The following is a 25,049-nucleotide window of genomic DNA, read 5'->3' as shown; positions in this document are numbered from 1 at the left end:
TCTGATCATGAGAGCATCATTTCTAACACTGTAAGATTCTCATTCTAATTATTTCACAGCAATTACAACAACGCGCATAATAATTAAACCGGTTCAATGTAGTTTTTCAATAAACTCATACAACCATTTTGATAAATGTCGAGCAATTAGTATTACTCGACAACTATTTTAATTTTCATTCAACTGCGACTCGAAGCAGAGAATGTTTGAATGCAAATATTACAATTTCTCTTCTATATATACTATATATATATATGTATACTATATATATATTGAAAATATGTGTACTGTTGTTTCATTAATATTCACATTCAACGAGTTAATCATACTACAGATCATTGTTGTTGATTATTGGTTAGTTGACTCGATATGGTAGGGTTAGTTGTGTGGTAGCTTAAGTGGGTGTTGTAATAGCGTAGGTCTCAAGTTCAACGCCAAATAAATACATTTCAATTAAGCTGTTTATCGTCGGCGCAAAAACTGCATAATGTAAATAAGTAGACGACTATGTGCTTTTAATAAAAGCAAGTTATTTAAATGAAAAACAAGAAAAAACGCAAACTTCGACTGCACCCAAGCTATAATACCCTCTACAGGTGCATTTTTTTAGAACATGAATGGGTATATAAAAAGCTCTTTGGCTTGATTTTGATCGGTCCCTATTGCATATCAGGATAACAAACTGAGTCAATTTAGCATTGTTCGTCTATTTTTCCGTCTCTCTGTCTGTATATACTAAACAGGTCTCTCGGTTTGTGATAAATTATATGTTTCGATATGGAATTTGTACACGTCCTTTACTCTCTGAGAAGCTGCTCATTTGTCGAAACCACCTATATAGGACCACTATAGTATATAGCTGCCAAACAAACTTTCCTATCGAACTCAAGTCCTTGTATGGAAAATGTTTTTATTTGGCAAGATATATTCATGAAATTAGACAAAGTTTATTGTGCAAAACAACGGCAATCTCAGAGAAATTGTTCACGTCCTCTATGGCAAATAGCTGCTATATTGTTACCTTTAGCAGTAATCCATGCCAAATTTCGTGAAGATACCACGTCAAATGCGAAAGTTTTCCATACAAGCCCTTGATTACGATCGTTCGGTTTGTATGGCAGCTATATGCTATAGTTAACCGATCTGCACCATTTCTTCGGAGATTACATTTTTGCTTTAGCTAATAATAAATAAATAAGCTATACTAAATTTCGTGAATATATCTTGTCAAATGTGAAAGTTTTCCATACAAGAACTTGATTCCGATCGTTTAGTTTATATGTCAGCTATATGTTATAGTGGTCCGATATCGGCAGTTCCGACAAATGAGCAGCTTCTTGAGGAGAAAATGACGTTTGCAAAATTTCAAAACGATATCTTAAAAACTGAATTACTAGTACGTATATATACAGACAGACGGACAGACAGACGGACATGGCTAAATCGACTCAGCTCGACATACTGATCATTTATACATGTTTATACTTTATAAGGTCTCCGACGCTTCCTTCTGGATGTTACAAACTTCGTGACAAACTTAATATACTCCGTTCAGGGTATAAAAACGATATAAAATCTATTTTCAATTATATTCAATAAGACAAAACAATTGCAACTCAAAGAAAACGGTCCACTATTTTTAATAAAATATAAGAAAAACTTAGTATTTTGTAGCAAACTCATTACTATCAATAACTGCTTTGCATCACAGCGGTATTGAAGCTATAAGGTTATCCACTATGGTTTGGGGTATATTTCTCCATGCCTCCAGGGCCCTTTGAAAAAAACTGATCAGTATTTGACACTTTACTGCGATCAATTCTTTATTTTACAATTTCTCATAAATTTTCTATGGGATTGAGGCCCGGGGACTGTGGAGGCCACACCATTACATCCACTTTATTCCGCTTTAACCACGATTTTAGCACCTATGCCATATGCTTCCGGTCGTTGGCCTGGTGGAAGACCCACTTAAGTGGCATTCCCCAATCAGCATGAGACAACATTACGGTTTCCATAATGTCTCTGAAAACGTACCGATCCCTGCTACCATTAATACGATGAAGCGGCGCCAAACCAGAAGCAGAAAAGCAGCCCCAGAACATAACATAGCAACTATGTTTGACTGTTTTTAGACAATAGAAATTTGTAAGACGCTTGTTTTGTGGGCGTCGAACGAAACTCACACCATCACTTCCTACCAAATCAAATTTGGACTCATCACTGAAAAGAACAGTTTTCCACTGGCTTATTGGCCATTCTAGATAATTTTTAGCGAACACTTCGCCTGTCGGTTACTGTGTAAATCAGCGTTATTTAGGCGATGAGCGACTTTATAGAAATTTCTTTTTGAGAAGTTCCGTTAATATAATCATTACTAAAACGTGCTCGGAGTGCTTCACCGATTTTATTTAGAGCCATTACTCTTTTTGTAAAAAAATTGAAAATAAAAACGTGTTTTCGCAAAAATTCAGAGCTGAAACTATGCTCAGTAAATGTTCTAATTAATTCAAACTCAATACCGTAAAAGAAAGAGACGAACAAAGGAGAAAAGAAACGAACAAAAAAGAGTTGCAATTGTTTTGTTGCGGCGGATTGGCATACATTTGAAATTGTTTTCAAATATAACTGCCAAAAAAAAAAAAAGATCGCGATAAACATTGCAAAATATGTAACTTCAATGCTGTAAATTTAAAAACAAGAAACAAAAAGCAATTCGAAGGAAAAATGGCATTGTAAGACAAAAAAAATCTAAAACTTTGCTCTAGTTGCAAATGTTTTGTCCGATACTGTAAGTAAAATATTTTAAAAATTATATTAGTTGGAAAATACATTTTTATGGTTTCAAACAAATTATTATTTTTTTGTAAATAAAATATATTTTCGAATTTTCAGAAACAATTTTAAATTTTCAAATATATTTTTTTATTATTTTTTCCCTATTTCCGCTTTTCAAAAAAAAATTATATCGATCATTTTTTTACACTGTTTGCTCATTTATAAAAAGCAAATATTTAATATTTATAAAAAGTTTTTTTTTTTTCAATAGAAATGTACATATGTATGTATTTAAGAATTAGATCAAAAGATCTAACTTCGTACTATATTTTTCAAATAAAAAAAAATCTTTTTTATGCATACAAAATTTTCTATCTTCAAATTTTCAAAACTACCTTTTTTTTCAAATTTTCAAAGTTTTTTAAATTTTTCAAAATTAGTTTTTCCTCAAAATCATTTAAAACAAAATGTTTAAATGTTTTCCACTCTTCAAAAAAAAAATTTTTACATTTTTAAAAAGGAAATATTTAATATTTGTAAAAAAGTTTTTTTTTCAAAGATTTAATTTCGTACTATATTTTTCAAATAAAAAAAAAATATATTTTTTTTATGTGTGTATATAAAATTTTATATCCTCAAATTTTTAAAAATATGTTTCCCAAAAATCATTTGAAAAAAGTTTATTTGTTTCCACTTTTCAAAGAAAAAAAGAATTATATCTTTTTTATTTATAGATATATATATTATTTTTATAGAAATTTTTATTTTAAACTTTCTTATTCCAAATTTCCCACTTATCAAGTATCTACTGTATTTTCTCACATTTAAGTGCATTTGCCTATTTTTGTTTGTTATCTTAATGTTTTTATGCATTCATTGGAAAAATAGCAATAACAATGACAAATAGGTAATGCAATATTTTTAACGCCAACGCATTAGAAATTGTTTAGCTTCATTAATGTCAATTAACCTGCTAGTAAAGCGCTTGAGCGAAGAATCTACTATACTATAATCGCCACTTTCCTATTGATTATGTATGTATGTACATATGTATGTACTGCAGTATACAAATCTATCGTTCATGCAAACAAATACTTTAATGGTGTGAATATTACTTTACACACTTTCCAATTAGAATCTATTAAAATAATTATTCACCATTGCGTAGTACAATGCCATATGATATCTGGTCGACCCTGTAGGAAAATTTGCAAAGCTCGCTTGAGTAGCGATTAATTTACATAGGAGTTAAAAAAAAGGTGTTTTTAAATTTCCCTGTAGAAATTATTATTTTTTCAATTGAATTCTACTAACTATTCCTGCCTGCCTATGCTTGTTTCATATTAGCACATAATTTTTTCTAGTGGAAATAAGATCGCTGAACCAAATGGTATAATCGAAGAGAATAATTTATAGAGATAAAGTTTGAGAGATGGGGGTTGTAGGTATATGGTATAGATACGTATACGCTATGAAAATATTATTAATACGAAAACAAACTTTTACACCGCAGCTGTAATACCCTTCACAGCTGAATTTCTAATAGCAACTATATTCAAAATTCGTTTTTAAAGAAAGAACCCAGAAATTTTAAATTTAATGGAGAACGTTTATTGTAATTGAAAGAATATTCTTTGGCATTTATTTTTTTGAAGATTATCTCTTTCAAATGTTAGTCGTTGCTACATTTTAGATAGTCCATACGTTGAGTCCAATTTACGATGACTCGTTCAAGCATTTCGATTGTTAAGTGGTGAATGACACTGAAGAAATATGGACCGATGATTCCATCGGCCCACAAACCAACCAAACCGTTGTTATTTTGCAAAAAATGGCAACTCTTGAATCTCTTCATGTTGCTCTTTGTCCCAAATGCACTTTTGCTTCTTTATATCTCCATTTAGCCGGAAATGGACCCCATCGGTGAACAAAATTTGGCACGAAAACGGCAGATCTACTTGGAACTTTTCAAGAGCCCATAGAACAAGCGATGTCGCTAAGGAAAGTCAATCGCTTTCAATTTAAGATCTCCACGGTCTTCGTGTACACTCGTAGCTACGGCTACGTGATCTACACGGTCGAATATTATCCAATAATGAATGCTGGGTCTCAGCATGGGCGATGGTGTTGCGAATAGTACGCTCAGTTGGCCGATTATGTTGACCATAAGTTAAGCGAAGCGCACAAAACACATTCCTTACAGAACGTGATATTTCGTAATAAAGTTGAACGATTTGGAAACGTTGTTCATGCGTAAACTTTCCATGATGAAATGCCAGACAATACTGTACAAAAATAACATGACAGCTTGACACGACACACGAGATCACGAGTCAAAAAAGACTATTGAAAAAAGTACTTCTACTTGGATCACCCGTTATAAATATATCTGATGTCGAAATCGATCAACTGAAAATATTTTGCTGACTCTTTCTAGCAAAGTTGTGTGATATATAGTATACCATACAAGTTGCAGTTCGAATTAAGCTTATTTAATTTTATTTTAAGGAAACAAAATCCGGAATTTATTAGTAAGTTTGTATGACAGATATACTATACTACAGTTGACCGATCTAAACTATATGTTCGAGAGCTGCCTTGGGTAATAATTCATGTCAAATATCGTAAACCTTCTCATATTAAAAGTTTTCCATACAAGGACTTGTTGAGTTTGTAAGGCAGCTACATACTTGTATGTATATATTGAAGTTATTTCGATATGAATTATTTATTAGGAGATTGTACCATTGCCTTGGTAAATAATGTATGTCAAATTTTGGTGTAAAGATCTTATCACCTTTCTATACAAATCTAGATTTGAATCAATCAGTTTGTATGACAGATGGAGCTATGTGTAGAAGCTCATTCACTTGGGAGTGGCCAGAAACAACTCTTTTACTTGTGGCTCAAGCAGCTCACGACTTCCGGCCAAAAAACATCCGTTTGAAGGCGAGCTATGGTAAGAACACGAAATATCCGTCCCCAGGGTTGTGCGCTGGGTTTGGAATCCGCCACATAAAAAAAGACCCCAATGAAAAGAAGAAAACAGCCTGCTCGATTCGGCTAAAACCGATGAATGAAGAAAACGTTTGTATGGCGGCTATATGTATGTTATAGTAATCCGAACTAAACAATTTCTTAATAGATTGTATCGTTGGCCCTGATTTGACTCGTTTAGTTTGTATGGCATTAAAACATTAATTTAGTAAATATGTTGAATGAAAGTGTTGACTGACTTTTTCTATTATTAAGATTATTGAATTCTCTCTTACTTAGACGTATTGACTAGCTGTGAGGTTAGTATAGTACACCACATGCATATCCGGTTATTTATTCCGAAAGCAAAAGGGCTTATTAGCAAAGATAGAAAATTATATGAAATGATGTTCGACTCACCCAAATATTAAAACAACCGCAAACATATTAGCTAATTTTTTTAGTGTTTTGCAATTTACAAATGTATTTCTGCTGTTAGCAAAACCGTAATTATTAATGCGTGTATACATGCATATGTATATGTATGTATATTAGGGTGATTAAAAATTTTTTTTTTTTTTTTCGTTTGGTACTTGGAAAAATAGGTTCCTAGACACCTCTAAGAAAGCCTCTCCAAAAACCTATGAGTTTCATCATTCATAATAATTTTTTCATTGTGTTATACAATTCATAAGAAATAAAAAATTTTCCGAAAAATAATCAAACTTTAACTGTTAATATCTTTTAAACGTTTGGGTTAACGAAAAAATCATAATAGACATTTTTTGTAGAGCAATTAATTTCCTACAAAATCTAAGCAACAAGATATTTTTTCGTGTAGTTGGAAGCGAGATATAAATTTTTCTATCTGATAATAAGAAAAAATAGAAAACTGTATGTAGGAGGACCTTCCCGTTACAATTAAGAACTCATGCTTGGAGAGGCTTTCTTAGAGGTGTCTAGGAACCTATTTTTCTGAGTACCAAACGAAAAAAAATTTTTTTTTGAATCACCCTAATGTATATAGTCAGCTCCTAAGGCTTTATTTTTCATGTGTATGTATGTCACTTTCGAAAATCATATATTTATTACCCTCCTTTTATATTGATTTTCTACTGTCGAAGTACATACTCGATTGAAAAATCTTATCGCTGAAAAACAAAGTTCATAACCTGCTAACTTATTGTTGCGCTGCAAACACTTGTGAAGACAAGCCCCCTATTCTTATTCATGAAAATAGACCACAAACAGCACTATATGGTATTCGAGTATATGTACATATGTATGTATTTATGCGTTTATGTATTAGAACAAGTATAGTTTTTGCATCTTTTTATGTTGTGTGTGCAATTTTGTGCGTCTCGTGTCTTGCTAAAATTAAAATTCACTTAAGTGTATATTCAGGGTCATGCTTCTTTATTTAGCTTATTTATATAATATTAAAGTAAAAGTTCTTGTTTCTGTTGATCACCAAATATTGTCTGATTTGGATCCAGGTACATATATCAATTGTTGCGTTGCAAAAAATCAGCGATTTGTTTCTGTTGTTCACGACAGTTTTATGACCAATTCTTACTTTCTTTATCTTAATATTCGAATACTGGCGAAATTTATGAATTAGAAGAAAGTAAGAATTGTTTCTTTGTTGAATCTGGGTTTTAACGGCACTGCTTCCCAATTAAAGCAATGTATCTGTAGGTGCGTTGGTTATCTCCAGAGTATTCTTTAAAGCGTACACTCACACTGTAATATTTTGCAGATCTAAAAGTATAAATGTAGGTTGCAAAATATAGTGGATATAGAAATTTAACTCGATAACATTGTCAATTCCGAACTGGCAAAAGAGGCTACATTTTGAATTTGAATACAAATCTTTATTATAGCTTTCAAAACTTCTTTTGAGCCAATACAAACATGCCAACTTGAACCAACTTTCCATGCACTTGTTATAAGTCTCGGCCTTCAGCGAATTTTGACTTTTTGGCGTACAGCAAGCAGCTAGTTTTGTTGCTATTAAACAACGGTATAGAAAAGTTTTAAAGTATTTTTGTGAAATGTGATTTTTTTGCTTTCTCCTTTACTTTGTTGTACTGCTATTTGGATCTTGGTGGTTAACGAGCTACTTAAATAACTCGGCAAACGCGGCTATCGGGCGATAGCCTATGCTGACGACGTCATTCATATGCTTAAAAAATTTTTTAAGCCCCGTCTACGAACTAACCCTAGGGGACCTATACCTGGCATTCGGCCGGGCGCATAGAAGCGGCTTAACCGTTAACTCAAGTAAAACTGTAATGGTTTTGTTTACTATGAAGTATAAGCTCCCAAACTTGCCTCTGCCTTCTTTCAGAGGTTTGCGTCTTCACCCCGTTGATAAAGTGTAATAGCTAGTGCTTATCCTTGAGAAAAACTTTCATGGATACCAAATATTTCGGTGAGGGTAAGTAAGTCATTGATTGCCTTATATTGCTGTAGAAGAGGTATAGGCAAAAGGAGGGCACTCGCACCAAAAGTAGTGTTTTGGCTTTAGGGTACCGTAATCAAGCAGATCTATGGTCTATGGTCGACAAATAGTACCTCTGCCACGGCGAGATCCTGCTGGTCTAGAGTAGAACGCAAGAGATCTGCTGAGCAAAGTTCACCTTACACCAGTCGTAGGTATACTTACTGGACACTGTTCGGTTGGCATTCAGCGGTAAGGCTAAAAATCTTGCCGAGCGTTAGTTGTCAAAGTTATATGCAGATGAAGTGGTAACATCTATACACTTTCTTCTCCACAGTACATTTGCAAACCTGACACTGAACTACCTCTGTAGTCTTACCTTCGGCGAACCAGAAGATAAGCCGAGACTGATATCGCTTCAACATATCGGTGACAGGCTCAAAGCGCTTTGTCGATCAGTGAAGGTCTTATGATTTTTATGAGTTTATTAGTACCAAAATGAACCGGAGCTCTAAGCTGTCCAAGCGAGATCTTTTTAGGATCGACCTACTAACCAAACCTTATCAAGCCTGATGCAAAATTGTACGGAAGATATATTTACAAACCCGCCATCACCAGTAATGCATCGGATGAATGTAGATCCCTCAGTTACGTTGTCCTGTATTACTTCTGCGATCTCTATTTCCCGTTGGTTTTGCAAAAGATTCAAGTATTTCGGTACGAGTCTAGCTTTGGCACGCTTCATACCCAAAACATTAACGTTGTTGAGTCGAAGCAGATCTTTTTTTAACTCCTCGATGCCAACACGATGATTTTCAAGCAACATTTTATAAGTTATCTATACAAATCAATGTGGATGGACAACCTGCATGAGGCAAGTAAAAATCGAGCGATAAAATTTTCGTGTTGTAAAGAAAAAGTTGCTAAACTCACAATTACTGTGATCAAATTGAAAGGAGAATTTCAGCTCCTTCAAAGTAGTCCCCTCCCGCTGCAATATACTTATGCCAACGAATTTTCCAGTCATCATAGCACTTGGAGAAATCCTCCGTCGTGATGGCAATCAGAGCCTTCTTCGATTCAACTTTTATATCCTCAATTGAGTCAAAATGGTGTCCTCGGAGTGGTCATGTGAATTTGCTGAATAGCCAGTAGTTACACGAAGGTAAATCAGGCGTATGCGGTGCTTGCGGCACGATATTAGTTGAAAATGTGGCAAAATGATCACGAATAACCAATGCAGTATGAGATGGTGCATTATCACAATTCTTTGTTCAATAAATTCATACATAGTAAAAATCGAAGAGTTCACTTTTAGAGCCTCACAAAACGACGCGTATCTCAAATACTAATAAATATTTTGACAAGAAATTTAGCATGGATTTCACTAACAGTACTAACAACTTACAGAAAAAACGATTTACCGATTCGAAAAACACGCGAAGTACAAAGTAAATATTCACCTTTCAATTTGATCACAGTAGTATATGAAGATCAAACTTGTTTTAAACATAAAAGAAGATTATAACCAATCTAAGAAAGAAACATATTAAATATTATATTTTGTTTGCACCTGCATTGTATATGGACAGTGAGAGTCAAAGAATATTAGTTAATTATTTCATAGCTTCTCAAGTTTTCAATATAGTAGTTATAAAGAACAGGATTTTATTCAAGCCTCTATAATAGACTCCCTCTTGCGAATAAAATGTAATTTTTCATGCTATAATGTTGAGCTGACAATTTATATACAGATGAGCGTAGTTATATGGTATATTTTAAATATTGTTAACCACTTTTTTCACTGATTCGATATAATGCTTTCGTGGACATACTGATATGCCTACCCTTTGAATATTTTTATTTTACTGTGTGTGTATATTTTTTCTCATTCGTATTTACTATAAGTCGTCATCTTCATCCGGTTTAAAAAAGCTGCTAGGGGTTACTTTTCACACAATAATTCTGAAACACAATGGACGTACACAATTAAAAGTGTCGAAATATGCAATTCACTGTAAGCTTATATGTATGTGCTTCTAAGTGTATGTCGTGTGATACTTCCGATGATCAAAAGCGCGATCGCTGACACCTGCTCGTGTCCCCATTTAACCGATTAACACACATTCGCAAAGCGATCGCACATAACTTGACGGCGCGCCCAAGTCATACGACTGTATAGCGAGTAGAGTATATAAATTCTACATTGGTATAACAAGGGTGCAAAATCTGTGTGTGTATTGGGTGAATGCGATCACACGAATGTTTAGAACGGTTAATTGACGACAAAAAACAACGGTCAATCGTCACTAAAGCTACAGCCAACAATCCAACATGCCAACGAGCTGCTGACAAACGACCACTTTGCATAAGTGGAAAATTTACTGCGTGCGATTATAGTCGCGTTCGGTCAGCCATTCGGTGAGGTAAACGAAATAGTATTTTGTGTAACGGCGCACCAATGTTCCTTTGTGTTGAATATGTGAGTGCGGTTAATGTGGTGCTTGAGGCAGAGCCTTAAGGATAATAAATGCAATTTTTGTGAATGAAATATTTTTAAAGAATTTTATATACATTGAAATAAACAAATTGAAAAATATTAAAAAAAATATGTTTAAGAAAATATTTTCAAAATTTTAAAAACTATTTTTGAAAAATTTATAAACATTTCTTATAAGAAAATTTTTGTATTTTTTACCTACAGTTTACAATTGCACATCGAAGGTGTTCATAACATTTTGTGTTTGTGTGCATGTGCGCGCGTACATGTGTGTGTGCTTTTGATCCTTGCGCACAGCTGATAAGCAGCTTCTAGTCGAAAAAGCAACGCGGTTCTGCCAAATTTCACTTCCGTGTAATACGTTTTACTTATAAAAGTCACAAATAAACAGAAGAATCCATACAAAATGACGCGACCGAAGGAGGATTCGAAGTTCAAAGCATTCATGCGAGAGAACTCGCTTACCATGCTCACAGTAACTGGTGTGTTCCTTGGCGGTTTTGTGGGTTTCATCATCAAGAACAGCACAGGCGAGTGGACGAAGCGTGAGATTATGTACATATCCTTTCCCGGTGAGCTTTTCTTGCGGTAAGTATGCATAATATTGGGTAGCCGAAAAAGTCTTTTCGTATTTCTCATCAAATTTTAAATTATTTTTTTTTACATTTATTATAATAAATAAAGAAACTAATATTTACCATTTTAGTAGACCATTTTTTACCATTAGAGAATTATTCCATCAGTCTAAAACTTTTCTGGTTTCTCTATGAAAAACTGCGACAAGTAATTTTCATAGGCTTCTCTTGAAGCAAATTTTACTCCATTAAGGGAGTTCTGCATTGACCAAAACAAACGGTAGTCCGATGGTGCACGGTCAGAGCCATATGGTGGATGCATCAAAACTTCCCAGCCAAGCTCTCTCAATTTTTGCCGAGTTACCAAAGATGCCTGTAGTCTAGCGTTGTTCTGATGAAAGACGAAGTCCTTTCTGTTGATCAGTTCTGGGCGTCTTTTTCAATTGCTTGCTTCAATCTTATCAGTTGTTGACAGTAAGATGTAGAATCAATCGTTCGACCACTCTGGAGCAGCTCATAGTGAATAATTCCTTTCCAATCCCACCAAACACTCCAAGCTTCACCACTCTTGGCCCATGATATTTCTCGCACATTATTCTCGTATTTTACCCAATTTTCGTCTCCTGTTACCATTCGCTTAGAAATGGTTCGATTTCATTTCGTTTCTGCAAAGAATAGCAGATGTTGATTTGGTCCACCAAATTTTGCACAGAAAATGCATGTGGTATCCAAACATAGAGCTTCTTTTGTAGCCTGCCTTTTTGCTTTGAGCAATAGTCCAACAAAAAAGTTTTCCAAGCAAGGTCTGGATTTTGATCGATTATTTTGTATGACACCTATAACCTATAGTCGTCCGATATTGGCGATTTTATGTATACAAATTTTCAAACCAATATCTCAAAAACCATGCTTAGTGACTTGTTCGCGTATATGCAGACAGACCTGACGAAATAGACTCAGCTAATCACGGTAATTTTCATATATTATTTTTGGGCCTTAAGTCCATTTTACATGTTAACAATCTAATTACCAGGTACTTGTCCAAAGTCAGCTAATTTCATTTTAGAATTTAATAAATCCACATCTGAAGTTCTCCCACTTAAAAACGTGCCACGAATCTACATTCCCCCCTGCTTATAAGGTTTAGTGTATGATACACGCTTTCCAAAACATAAAATACTTCGAATGGCCCTAATAATCAATCGATTAATATTAACAATTAGCAGAAGAAATCACTTTAAGATTTACTACAACTTTTAACAAAACTCTATCCAATTCATGAAAATTGTTCAAAACTAGGCGTAGATACTCGTATTTTCTAAGACTTTTTGGTATACAATAAATTTCTGTGGATGTTGTTGTTGTTGCTCTTGCGGGTACCTAGTTCCCGTAAGAATGGTAAGGATTAGCTAAGTTGTTGTCGATCAGAGATCTAACCCCATTTAGATCTTCTGTGGTTGTTCAGCTGACCGGTCTATTGAAGGAAAATAACTCCAAGATGTATAGATACAATATACTTAGAATTTCGTCCTCAAAATTTAGCTAGCTTTAAATCAATAAAACCAAATACCTGTAACGGTTTAAACTTGAGCTCAACAACTACGCTCAACAGAAGGAATGATCGTTCTGAGATTTACTACAAAAACTTGATCCAGCTGATATTTTCCTATATAAAAGGCTTCTATAATCTAATTAGGTATTCTCATATAAAATTTTTTCTACAGCGGAAAAGCTTATGCTATAGAGATCAGAGAAATGAGAAACTGAAGAAACCTTTTGGAAATCTAAATTTTCAATTTCATCAATCAACTTTTCTCTCATTATATATTTATGACTGAAATCCAAATTTGTAAGAGTCAAAACTTTAGTAATATATGTATCAACTTATCCTAACAATTTCTTAAACCTCTAAGCAATCACTACTCTTACTGTGAAAAACAAACAATATAAAACAAATGTTCTACCAAACTTTTTTTAGCATGCTGAAATGTTTAATTGTGCCATTATTGGTTTCATCCATAACGAGTGCCATTGGTGGACTCGATCTGAGTATGTCGGGGAAGATTGCTATACGGTGAGTGAGAACGAAATGCATGTGTACGCCTATACAATTTTCATATGCTTTAAAATCTATTTTTTACAGCGCTAACGCTTATTATTTCCTCACAACAATATCTGCCGTCGTTTTGGGCATTTGTCTGGTAACAACAATACGACCTGGACAGGGTGCAAAAATCGTGGAAGTGCGCACTGAATCTGTGGATAAAGCATCGAAAGTCCTAACCCCCGATACGCTTATGGATTTAGTGAGGTAAGTGGTGATAAGAAGCGTGAGCGTATTTTTTGATTAATCTTAATTTTTTACAGAAATATGTTTACGGATAATATCATCCAATCGACAATGTTTCAGGTATGTGATATGGTATATTTTTATACACTTGCAACATGTTGCTACAGGGTATAATAGTTTTGTTCACCTAATAGTTGTATGTATCACCTAAGACTAAACGAGATATATATAGGGTCATATATATGTATATATATATATATAAATGATTGGGATAAAAGAACGAGTTGAAATCCGGGTGACTGTCTGTCTGTCCGCCCGTCTGTGCAAGCTGTAACTTGAGTGAAAATTGAGATATCTTAATTAAACTTAGTATGCGCATTCCACTGTAAAAAAAATTATGAGTTCTTAGATGTGCGTAATCAGACCACTGCCACGCCCACAAAACGGCATTAACCGAAAATGTATAAAGTGCTATAACTAAGCAATAAATTAAGATATAAAAATGACATGTGATACAGAAGATCGCAATAGCAAGGGGCACCTGTGGGTAAAAAATTTATAAAAAGTGGGCGTGGCCCCGCTCTCTAATAATGTATTTAATATCTCCTAAGCCACTAAAGCTACAACAACCAAACTTGCCCAGCTCAAATATTATAATATGTAACTCCTAGCGACGGTGTGAAAATGGATGAAATCGGACGATAATCCTGCTACATTTCCATATAACGGTATTGTTAAAAACTACTAAAAGCGCAACAAGCCAATACGCCGGAGACATTAAATTTTACCGTCGAGATGGTATGAGAACGTTTCAAAGTAGCCGTGGTCATACGGATCGACGGCTGCCATTTTTTTTGATGAAATCACATATCTCGGGACACGACCAACCGATCTTGGCTTAATTTAGTACGTAAAATTCTTCTTACATATATTCCTATGTCATTGTGCATAAATGGGCTAAATCGGACTACAGCCACGACTACTTCCCATATATGACATGATTCTTTCACTTTCAAATACACAAATGAAGAAGTAATTAATATAACGGGATACAATTTTGCACTAATCATCCCTTTAAGGGGGTATCCTTCTCTAGAAGCATGAATTACAGGTAGTTTTTAAAGTGTCGTAAAAAAAGGCAATTAATATTTTTACCATCCATTTTTTTATGGTGTTTTTATTGATATCTTAAGAATATAGAAAAAAAATTTTGCAAAAAAATATCAAAATTTAAAATAATTTGAGGGGGGGGATGTAAGGATGCTGTTATAGTCCCTACCTCAGGGAACACGAAAAACAATTTTTTTGAAAAATGGCGACTGCCTGAAAATAAAAATCATTTTTAACGCTTTTTGTTTGAAATTCCTGAATTTTTTTTAAATATTAAAAACAAAAATTTTGACACGATGCTTATAGGAACGATAAAAGGAATATATAGAGAAGGTTCACACAAAATTTCAAGTAAATCGGTATTATAGAACTTGAGATAATGCCGGTACGTGTGGAAAAAAGTAGTTTCGAGAAAAACGCGTTTAAAAAATTGGATACGGCCGAACCGGGCTAGGTACTGCGTCACTAAAGTAGCTGTAGCTTTTAAAATAATTTTAATTTTTAAAAATCCGTTAGAGGATATGTTCTTAAGGGTCTAAACTTTAAATATATGAAAAAAAAATCGAATTTTTCAAAATTCTAGAGTAGAATACCCCCTTAAAGTATGCTAGCATTTGATCAAATATTACCCAAATTCAACCTAAACCAACCAATTAAGGCCCTAGGTAACGAATATGTGGAACCCAGTATCTACTTTTCACAGAAAATATCGGTCAATGTGTGAGATATATAATTGAAATTCAGAGAAAATCTTTTGATGATAGTAGTATATCTGTGTGTCAAAAATAGGTTGAATTGGTTAATACTTCGCTGAGCCCACATATCTAATATGAAGATTTTTGAACTTCCTGATAACGTTATACTGCATATATCGGCTAATATGTGAGTTATCTCAATGAAAATTACGGAGGGTATTTACTCATAACAGCCTATTGTGCCTTCTCCTATAGCACATATGGTCACAAAGGTGTCGCACTCTGAACAATTCCAGGAGCGTGGCTATGATGATCCCTTTCCACGTAGATGGAACCTAGGACCTTGGGACTGCTTCTACAAATTGCTGGCCAACCGATAATCAAGTGTTCTGGAGTTTTCTGTTCCATGTTGCAAAATCGGCAATTTGCACTAGAGACTATAGCCATGTTAGACAAGTGCTTCCTGAACCTGCAGTGCTCTGTATAGAGCGCGACAAGGAGGCGGAATTGGCCCGGAGGAGGTTGATAATATCTTTAAACCTTGCAAGGTTGTACCCTCCCAGTAGTAGCTTGGCGTGACGCGTTCATGTTGCCATGACAGTGTGGCTTTGTGCATAAAATGTATAAAAAAAATTTGAGTATGTGGCATAATAATAGTTAGTGGATAAAATCGGGTAGATACCAAAGCAACTTTCATATAGTATTTACATATAAAGATTTTCGTTTTTCTAACAAATCTTATGCCGAATATGTTGGTTAATGGATGAGTTATATATAGTATATGTATATAAAATTGCCAGCATTTCTATCCTCTTTGACGTTTTCTACCTTAAGGTATTTCCCTGGCTTTGATTCCTGCAAGTTTCAAAAGTATAAAAAATGGTCGATTGCACCCGAACTTAGCCCTACGTTGCTTGTTACTGATAATATGGTAGAATCGAGCAATTATGAGTGTTAGAAAACGATTATGCTATTATATGTACGAAAAATACATTGTAATCAGGAAATAACAGTTAATTAGCAATACTCTGTCATATTACACACTATGCGATAAAAGTATGTGCCACAAGCATAACTATGTAACTCGTGTATATTTCTGCCCCCATCAACTCAGCTACATATGTACATATATTACAAATGCCTACAAATAAAACGCGCTAGTGGTACACAAATAACGGTAAATATAGTAATGCACATGCGAAAGGCGAATCTGCACTGCTATCAATTTATTTACAAATTATCCAATTTACGACCGCATGCTTAATTTAACCGAAGTTGATAGTTAGTGGAAGAATGTTGAAATTCGAAAAATAAAATACCAAACACGCACAAATAATATATGTAAATTAAATTGGAATTGCTTAGCAAGAATTTTGAAAAAAAATTGCGATTATGTATATGGAATAATACAAGTACTTACCTAATTTGAGTGTAAGCTCTTGAGTGCTGTACTATATTGCCAAAGCTAAGTATTGTCTAGCGATCGCCTTCACTTGTGAAATGCTGAGATAACTTTTAGATTTTGTAATTGTACGTAATGGTACTCAAACTGTACTATAACTTAAGCACAAACAAATTTCAAGTGCTTTATACTTCTTAGAGATAATCGGGTAACCTATTTCGATGAGATAATCGGTTATGAAATTAATGATTACGAATAGATCCATGTTTTCTGATATAACCTGTTTTGAAAAGCAAATTGTAAATAGTTTGATACAAATAACCTTCAAGTCTCATTTATACATATATGTATGTATGTATGTATATTGAAGTAGATCATAGGATGTCCGATTTTTCCTTCTGGGTGTTAAAGGGTCATCCATTTCGAGGCTCCCTACTTAAAAAAAAAAATACAGAAACTTCAAATTTAATGGAGAATGTGTATTATCAGTTGATAGAATATTCTTTGACATTTATTTTTCGAAGATTATCTCTTTCAAATGTTGGCCGCGGCACCGTCTCAGAAGCTCATCTCTTAAGTCCCATTTTTGATCACTCGTTCGAGTATTTCGACTGGTAACTGGCGAATGACACGCGTGATGTTTTGCTCGGAGGACTTGAATCAAAGTGATCGAAGGTATTTTCCGCAAAGGCTTTAGACTTTACATATCCTCATTGAGAAAAGTCTAATGGTGGAATATCACACGATCTTGGCGGCCAATCGACCGGCCCAAAACATGAAATTATCTGCTAACCGAAGTGAAATTGGCGCCGTCTTGTTGTAACCAATTGTCACCGAGATGACGCGCTTCAGTTTCAGGCATCATAGCAAACTTAATTACTCCGTTTAGGGTATAAAAAGAAGGAACGAAATATGAGTATTTTGGGATTGCTGTGATGTAACGATTTCTCCGAATCACTACTTTATTTTTCGAATTATACTTTCTGCCATTTTTTAGTTTTTACACAAAGCTTCACTATACCTTACTATTTCTGCCCACAGAAGAAAAAAACTATGCAAATACTACAGACATATCTATAAAAACAAGTTTCTACTCACCCTTTCACATTTGCATTTGATCTCATCATGTATTGTGGTCCAATGTACATTATTCACCCTATGAGTTGCTAGCGCTTAGTAGACTGCCTGCTGCGCTGCTTATCTGTTCATATCGTATTACGAGTACAAATTGAATTACTTAATCAGCATGATATCCAGCTGGCGCATGAGCAGCTCTGAATACAGTACTGTAATTGGTTTGTGCTTTGTAGGCATCTCATCTCAATTACTATTTCCGAAACGGATATACTCGAGATTAGTATGTTGCCGCATCATAGCAAATGCAAAATGGTGTGGTCTGAAAACTATTTATGTTGCGAATTTAATTTTAATTTTGAACAAAATACTGAGCATTCTTTCAAATTAACTAACTTCGCTTTCTTCTCTATGACGTAAAACGTTAGTGTTCTTTAATCTCAGTGCCGAATATGGGACCCCATTAAGTATTATATCATTTCAACAAGCAAGTTCATCATTCGAATATAGTAATAATTATCAAACCTCTTATTTTATATATGTATATCACCATTGCCTTTCAGTTAGGCATCTGAGCATGCTAATGCTTAATCCAATTTTGGCTAAAAAGTCAGTTACAATCAAGCAGTAATGCTTACCTTGTTGAAAAATCGATGAATTTTCTGCCCAAAAATCGGATCGTTTACGAAGTATTGACTTACCTAATTGCATTAAAACGACCACGCAATATCCCTTATTGACCGTTTGATGCTTTGGAACGAATTTATGGTGAACTACACTACGGTAACCAAAGGAAACGATGTGCATACCTGGTGGCATGTACTCAAACTTTGGACCTTTTTCACTTCCTCGTTGCACGGAACCTAACATTCTCCCTCAAAAAATTTACAGTGATCATATTCACTAACTGGACGAAGGAGCACAGGCTTGACATTAATATTGCAGTCGATGGCGTTAAAATTCCGACTGTCAATAACCCTAAGGCTTTAGATGTGACATTTAACAGCCTGTGATCCTTCACTCCTCACACGACCGTAATTGTTGCCAAGGTACACAGCCGCAACAAAATCCTCAAGTCGCTAGCCAGCAGCATATGAGGAAAAGACAAAGAAACGTTGTTGGCAACATACAAGGCAATCGGCCGGCCGTTCCTTAACTAAGCCGCACCAGTATGGTCGCCTAGATACAGTGGAACGCAGTACAGGAAGCTACAGACTTGTCAGAACTCTGCACTCCGGACTACAACAGGATGCCTTTTGTTGTCGTATACTCTATGCTCCCAGTTAAGAAGCATATTGAACTCCTCTATAAGTAGTTTCTGGTGGGGTGCTTTTTTAGAAATCATTCCTGCAGTCACTTGCTTGGAGTGAAATCGCTTCCTAGGAGCATGAATCCTCAACTACGTCGACGACATAAAACAATACGCCGACCAGACTTCGGACGCAATTAACTTCAGACATGCACAGTGGAGCCATTAACACCTTCATCAACTCCCTCTTAGTGAATAGCGTACTTGGAGTCAAACCCATTGCATACGAACAGCACGAGTTACCGCGAGAATTGAGAGTGATCTTTGCGCAGCTTTCTTCTGGATACTATAGCAGGATAAACTCCTACTTATCAAGAATCAACCTTGACATATCAAGCATACATATGTCCAGCGTGCAACGAGTCCCCGAATAACACTAACCTCCTCTTTGGATGCCCTGCTAACCCTACTCATCTAACACCCTTCTCCCTTTGGTCCGACCTCATCGAAACAGTACGTTTTTTGGATTTTCCGTTAGATATCGTCGACGACAGTTTAATTAATCCTTACCACCCTATCGGGGATTAGATACCCGTTAAACAACAACAATATCATACCCTTCATTTTTGTACGACTTTGAGACGGTATTTTTGGTTTCGGCTCATTTTTGGAGCGCTATTCGCTAGATTGTTAGATGGTTTCAACGACATATTCATAAATCCACGTCTCTTCATCAGTAATGATGCATTTGATGAGTGCAGTATTCTCGGCGAAGTTGTCAAATAACTTTTTCTCGACTTCTACTCGTATTTTTTTGCAAAAGATTTTTCTACAAGTAGCATTGTCCATAATATTTTGAGTCTATTCATAAGCAAACATATGAATATAAAAAAAGTTGTCTACTATAATATTTCAACCCCGATTTTTTTTTCCAGTATCGCACGGAAATTTTCGAAAACACGAGTATAAGTCCACCAGGTAAGTGATCGGTTATCAAAAGTATGTATGTATGAGACTCAAAATCGTACATTTCTTTACAGTACCCATGGAGGAGTGGGACTTTAAATCAGCACAACGTGAGGGCTCCAACGTACTTGGCTTGGTTATGTTTAGTGTAATTTTGGGCACAACAATCGGTCGCATGCGTGAAAAGGGTCAATTGCTACAAGACTTTTTCACCTCACTAAGTGAAGCTATGATGACTATAACATCCTGGGTCATTTGGTAAGTTTGGCAAGAAGTTAGATGAAAGTTTCGTTAAAGAAAGAAATTTCCATTGTCAGTAAGAACATGTCTGATTTTCACTTTGTCATAACAGGATTTCACCGCTCGGTGTGGGTTTCCTTATAGCTGCCAAAATCATTGAAATGGACTCGATAGCAGCCACTATACAATCTTTGGGTTGGTACTTTATAACGGTAATGTTGGGTTTGTTCCTGCACGGCTTCGGTGAGTTAAAATTGTATGTCGTTCGGTTTCAATTATACTAAATCTATAAACCGTTTATAGGTACCATTGCTGTGATATTCTTCTTGGGCACGGGCACACTACCTTACCGTTACATTGCCAAATTGAGTCAAGTCTTAGCCACTGCTTTTGGTACGGGCTCCAGTTCGGCCACCATGCCACTTACCATTAAATGTCTTGACGGTATTGGTATCGATCCGCGTGTTACACGTTTTGTCATCCCGGTCGGCGCTACAATCAATATGGATGGTACGGCATTGTATGAGGCCGTGGCTGCACTTTTCATTGCCCAATACCGTGAGATGAGCTATTCCTTTGGCAATATTGTTGCGGTCAGTATTACGGCCACGGCCGCGTCGATAGGTGCCGCTGGCATACCGCAAGCCGGTCTTGTAACTATGGTGATGGTGTTGGATACTGTGGGACTGGAACCGAAGGATGTCTCGCTGATTATAGCTGTCGATTGGTTGCTGTAAGTTATCATTTTTATAACTCAGTTCTTCTTTTATATAAACGGGCAGTGGTGGGAAGAAGTAACGTTATATGGTGAGGCTGAGCAATAAAACTTCGATTCCTAAAGTAAACATATATTAACCAGACTTTATAGGTTTAAATGTAAGTTCAATAAAGGCTTTAGATTAATTTGTGGTCTGACAAATACTTTTTGAAAGAAACTCATACAATCCGATGATTACCTGCTCACAAATTTGATTGCAGATTTATCCCTAGGATTTCTTAAACAATTTTCATAGCTTGGTCCATTCCAAAACCTTGAAATTTGATTAAAATATTCCAAGTCTGAGGTTCCTACAAGCTAAAGGCTGAGGTTAGGGGAAATAAATGTAAAGCGTAATCTAATTTTATATAAGGTAGTTAATGCCAAACCTAAACCTCGAGAAATAATATAGAATTATTCTCGGAAGAAGGGTGTAAACTGCATAAATGGTTTATCGGCAGAATCTAATTTAAAACCCAAAAATTAATATGGAACCACATTAAGAGATAAAATAATGGGTCTGTGGTCGACAGTTCCAACGGCGAAATCTACATATTCACCGACGGCTCAAAGAATGAAAGGGTGAAATAGGCAGGCTTCTTCTGCTGTAGTTCATACACAGAAGGTAAATTCAAACTAAATGACTAACATAGAATTCAGTCTTTCACACTCAAATTCTGGGCATAAAAGAAAGTTCGATGCCCACTTGGCTCAAACCTCCAAGTTCTTAAACCTTATGTGGATAGCTAAGCAGCAATTAAGGCTAACCGTATCACAAATATTAATTTATGCAAGCAATAAATATCTAGATTCCTAGTAGATTAATATTATGTGGGTGCCCGGTCATATAGAGGGCAGCTGGAGACACAATTCTCCTCAGCCATTCAGTTCCTTCAAGGGTTGTGTGAAGCAATGGACAATGTATGAAGAACGGAAAGGAAAACCTCAGGTCTTGGAACACAAGAAATACTGGGCACAAACAAAGTTACTTTGGTGTGGTGTTGATGGAGGATAGGCCAAAAGGCTCGCTCTTCTAGTCAAAAGGGAGCTTAGTAACATTGTAGGAGTCATTGCAGAGCAGAGGCTTGTTTGAAGCAATGGTGCCTAGAAGAGCACCTCAGGTCTGAGAAAAATGGCAACACAGAGAACAATACAAATTTACTTTGATGTAGTGTTGATGGTGGACAGGCCAAAGAGCTCGTTCTTTTAGTCAAAAGGGACCTTAGTAACATTGTAGGGGTCATCACAGGGCATCTACCCTTAATTTTCGAAAGAATAAGAAAAATGGACTCAGTCAAGCGCAAAATAGGCACGGAGAATGATAAGACGCTGGAACATTACATATGCGAATGTTCAGTCTTCAGCCGGATGAGACGGGACACATCCAGGGCTCCCAACAGGCAGGTTGGGTGGAAAAAATATGATGTTTTACCAAATCCACTGAGTTGCTGGATTAGGCTTGATTTGGTTATCATCTGGGAGCCTAATGATTGCCTAAGTGCTGTCTGGTGTTTACCCGCCTCCCATTTTCAACCAACCAAGAGATGAAGGCTTCAGGAATACCAATCAGCATCTTTATAATAGTTTACTATAGTAGCGAAGAGGGAATCTTTGAAATAATTTTTAACTGTAATCCTTCGAGTTGGATATTTTAAAAGGTTATGAGTCTGTCCACTGCTCACTTTTGTTTATTTTTAATATCTTTACATAGGGATCGCTTCCGTACCACCATCAATGTCATGTGTGACGCCTTGGGCACCATTTTGGTTAATCATCTATCGAGAAATGATTTGCAAAGCGTCGATCGGGTAAGCTACATAAATAGTAATTTATTAATATTACAACAAAAAAAATTAAAATTAAGAAAAAAAATATTAAAAAATTAAAATTAAGAAAAAAAATTAAAAATTATAATTAAAAAAAATTAGAAAAAAAAATAAAAATTATAATAAAAAAATTTATTTAAAAAATTAAAAAATTTTAATTAAAAAAATATTCTTTTAATAAAAAATCTTCTAGTTGAACGCCGAACCCCATGAGCTCCTCGAACTTGGTGCGAATGGGCATGAAACGAAAGAATGAAGACGAACCTTGCCTACCCCTCCCCGTATAAAACCAAAGCCGAAACCGGCGCACGACACGCACCGTTAGACGAACATTTGTAGCATAATGTGAGGCGCGTTGTAGCAACGCTATGTGGAGACGTGTGCGTGTGTGCAGCGTGTATGTGCAAAGCAGCGGCGTTAGCGCTACATGGCCAATCAATGTTTTTTGCCTGTGTCAATATAAATTCTAAACATTTGTGCTTCCAAAGTACAAGTACAGCGAATTTATTTATAAATATGTATTAAAAATAAATAATACGATTTTTTGCATAAACAAATTAATGCATCAAATGCACATGTGCATGTGCCAAATCGCGGTAAGAACAAAGTGACACAACAAAGTTTTTACAAAAAATTGGTTATTTTAAATAAATGAAAATTGTAAATAAAAGACAGTTCAAAATTTTTTTCTAAAAATTATTTAAAAATTTTCCGTAATATTTTATTTTCTGAAAATAAAATTATATTTAAAAAATATTAGTTCATTAATTTAATTAAAAGTAATTAATTGAAAAATTAATTAAAATTTAATCGAAAGTAATTAATTAAACTTTAATTAAAAGTAATTAATTAAAAATTAATTACAAAATAATTAAATTTAATTAACGTGAATCAATTAAAATATTGAAATTACTATTTTGAATTGAAATATTAATTAATTAATTAATTTAAAAGTAATTAATGAAAGTATAGAAAATAAATTAATTTAATAATTAATTACTGCAAATGCTCACCACATAGCAAGCAAAAGCCGCAATTTTGTAGTACAGTTATACTTATATGTTTGCTTAGTTGTTGGACACTGTTACATATTGACGAAAGTCGAATAATTGCTAAATAAATACAAAAACAAAAATAGAGCGCCAGTTTATTATACTCAAATGTTGGAATTTTTGAACTCCGTAGTTTAATGGAAAAATTATTGTAATAGCGCAAACATAACAGTTTATTCTATCTGACGTACTCTTTAGTATCAGCATTTACTTTGTATGTATAAGTGACTGTATGTAGCAGAGCAGCAAAAGCAGTTCAAGTATTTACAAAAAAAAAAATAAAAAAAAGCAGAAACAAAATAACTCGCCAAAAATATGCGCTGTTTTCAAAAATATACATATTTTTAAGCAATTTTAATATAAAATATAAAAAAATCATAAATTATATAAAAAAAATTTTAATTATAAAAAATTATAATAATTTATGAAAAAATGTTAATTTATAAAAAAATAATAACTTATAAAACAAAAATTGTAATATAGTGCAACAATTATATTCAAAATTTATGCTATGTTAAAATAGTTACATAAATATGTAAAACTTTCAACCGTACAGTTCAAATTTAACCGTTACAAAGTAAGCAAATAGCAACGATTTCAATACCAAAAGTTCTTTTTGGAATAAATTTTGCCAAATACCTACAGATTTACAACAACAGTTACAAAAAAAATTAGGAAATATTAATTAAATATTCAAATATTACGTGTAATTCACAATTGTTATTTCGCAAACTAAAATCTTGAGTGTTCGTATTAAGAACTTGTAAATACTTAATAGCATAAGATCGATTTATGACAATAACGCACATCCATATGTCGGCATAAGCGCATGAAAATAAATTAAAATTATTGAAATGTATACATATACACATACAAAAATATTTCAAAATTCAATATTGATTTTTTGGAGCATATAAAGTGCTATTTTCGGTCCGATAAGTGGTAGAAAATTACAAAAGAAAAGAAGTTATATACTCTTATGTATTAAAATTTGCATTAGTTGCGTAGATAGTGCATAGTGTCATCAATAACAATAAAATTATAAATAAATTAACTAATTAGTTATAAATAATGTTGTTTTATTTGCTGATGAGATAAACAAATCAATATTTTTTA

The 25,049-nt window shown here is 34.5% G+C and overlaps 1 protein-coding gene across 2 annotated transcripts in view; it reads left to right on the top strand.

Moving 5' to 3' along the window:
* Nucleotides 1–23,546, top strand: part of LOC120768007 (excitatory amino acid transporter 1) — a 38,937-nt gene extending 15,391 nt beyond the window's left edge. Inside the window, exons 1-11 of one of the 2 annotated variants that reach the window (XM_040094433.1) lie at nt 10,568–10,679; nt 10,902–11,285; nt 13,251–13,346; nt 13,416–13,583; nt 13,640–13,682; nt 20,028–20,070; nt 20,133–20,316; nt 20,411–20,541; nt 20,602–21,031; nt 22,767–22,863; nt 23,075–23,546. In XM_040094433.1, coding sequence (XP_039950367.1) covers nt 11,104–11,285; nt 13,251–13,346; nt 13,416–13,583; nt 13,640–13,682; nt 20,028–20,070; nt 20,133–20,316; nt 20,411–20,541; nt 20,602–21,031; nt 22,767–22,863; nt 23,075–23,137 — 1,437 coding nt within the window. In that variant the 5' untranslated portion in view covers nt 10,568–10,679; nt 10,902–11,103 and the 3' untranslated portion in view covers nt 23,138–23,546. Of the gene's footprint in view, nt 1–10,567; nt 10,680–10,901; nt 11,286–13,250; nt 13,347–13,415; nt 13,584–13,639; nt 13,683–20,027; nt 20,071–20,132; nt 20,317–20,410; nt 20,542–20,601; nt 21,032–22,766; nt 22,864–23,074 lie in introns of those variants that run through there. The other variant, XM_040094432.1, reaches the window with a different exon arrangement.
* The last annotated feature ends 1,503 nt before the right edge of the window (nt 23,547–25,049 follow it).

Source organism: Bactrocera tryoni, chromosome 2 (assembly GCF_016617805.1).
Source record: "Bactrocera tryoni isolate S06 chromosome 2, CSIRO_BtryS06_freeze2, whole genome shotgun sequence".
NCBI lineage: Eukaryota > Metazoa > Arthropoda > Insecta > Diptera > Tephritidae > Bactrocera > Bactrocera tryoni.
Note: the sequence above shows the minus strand (reverse complement) of the source record. Positions and strands in the feature narration are given on the sequence as shown.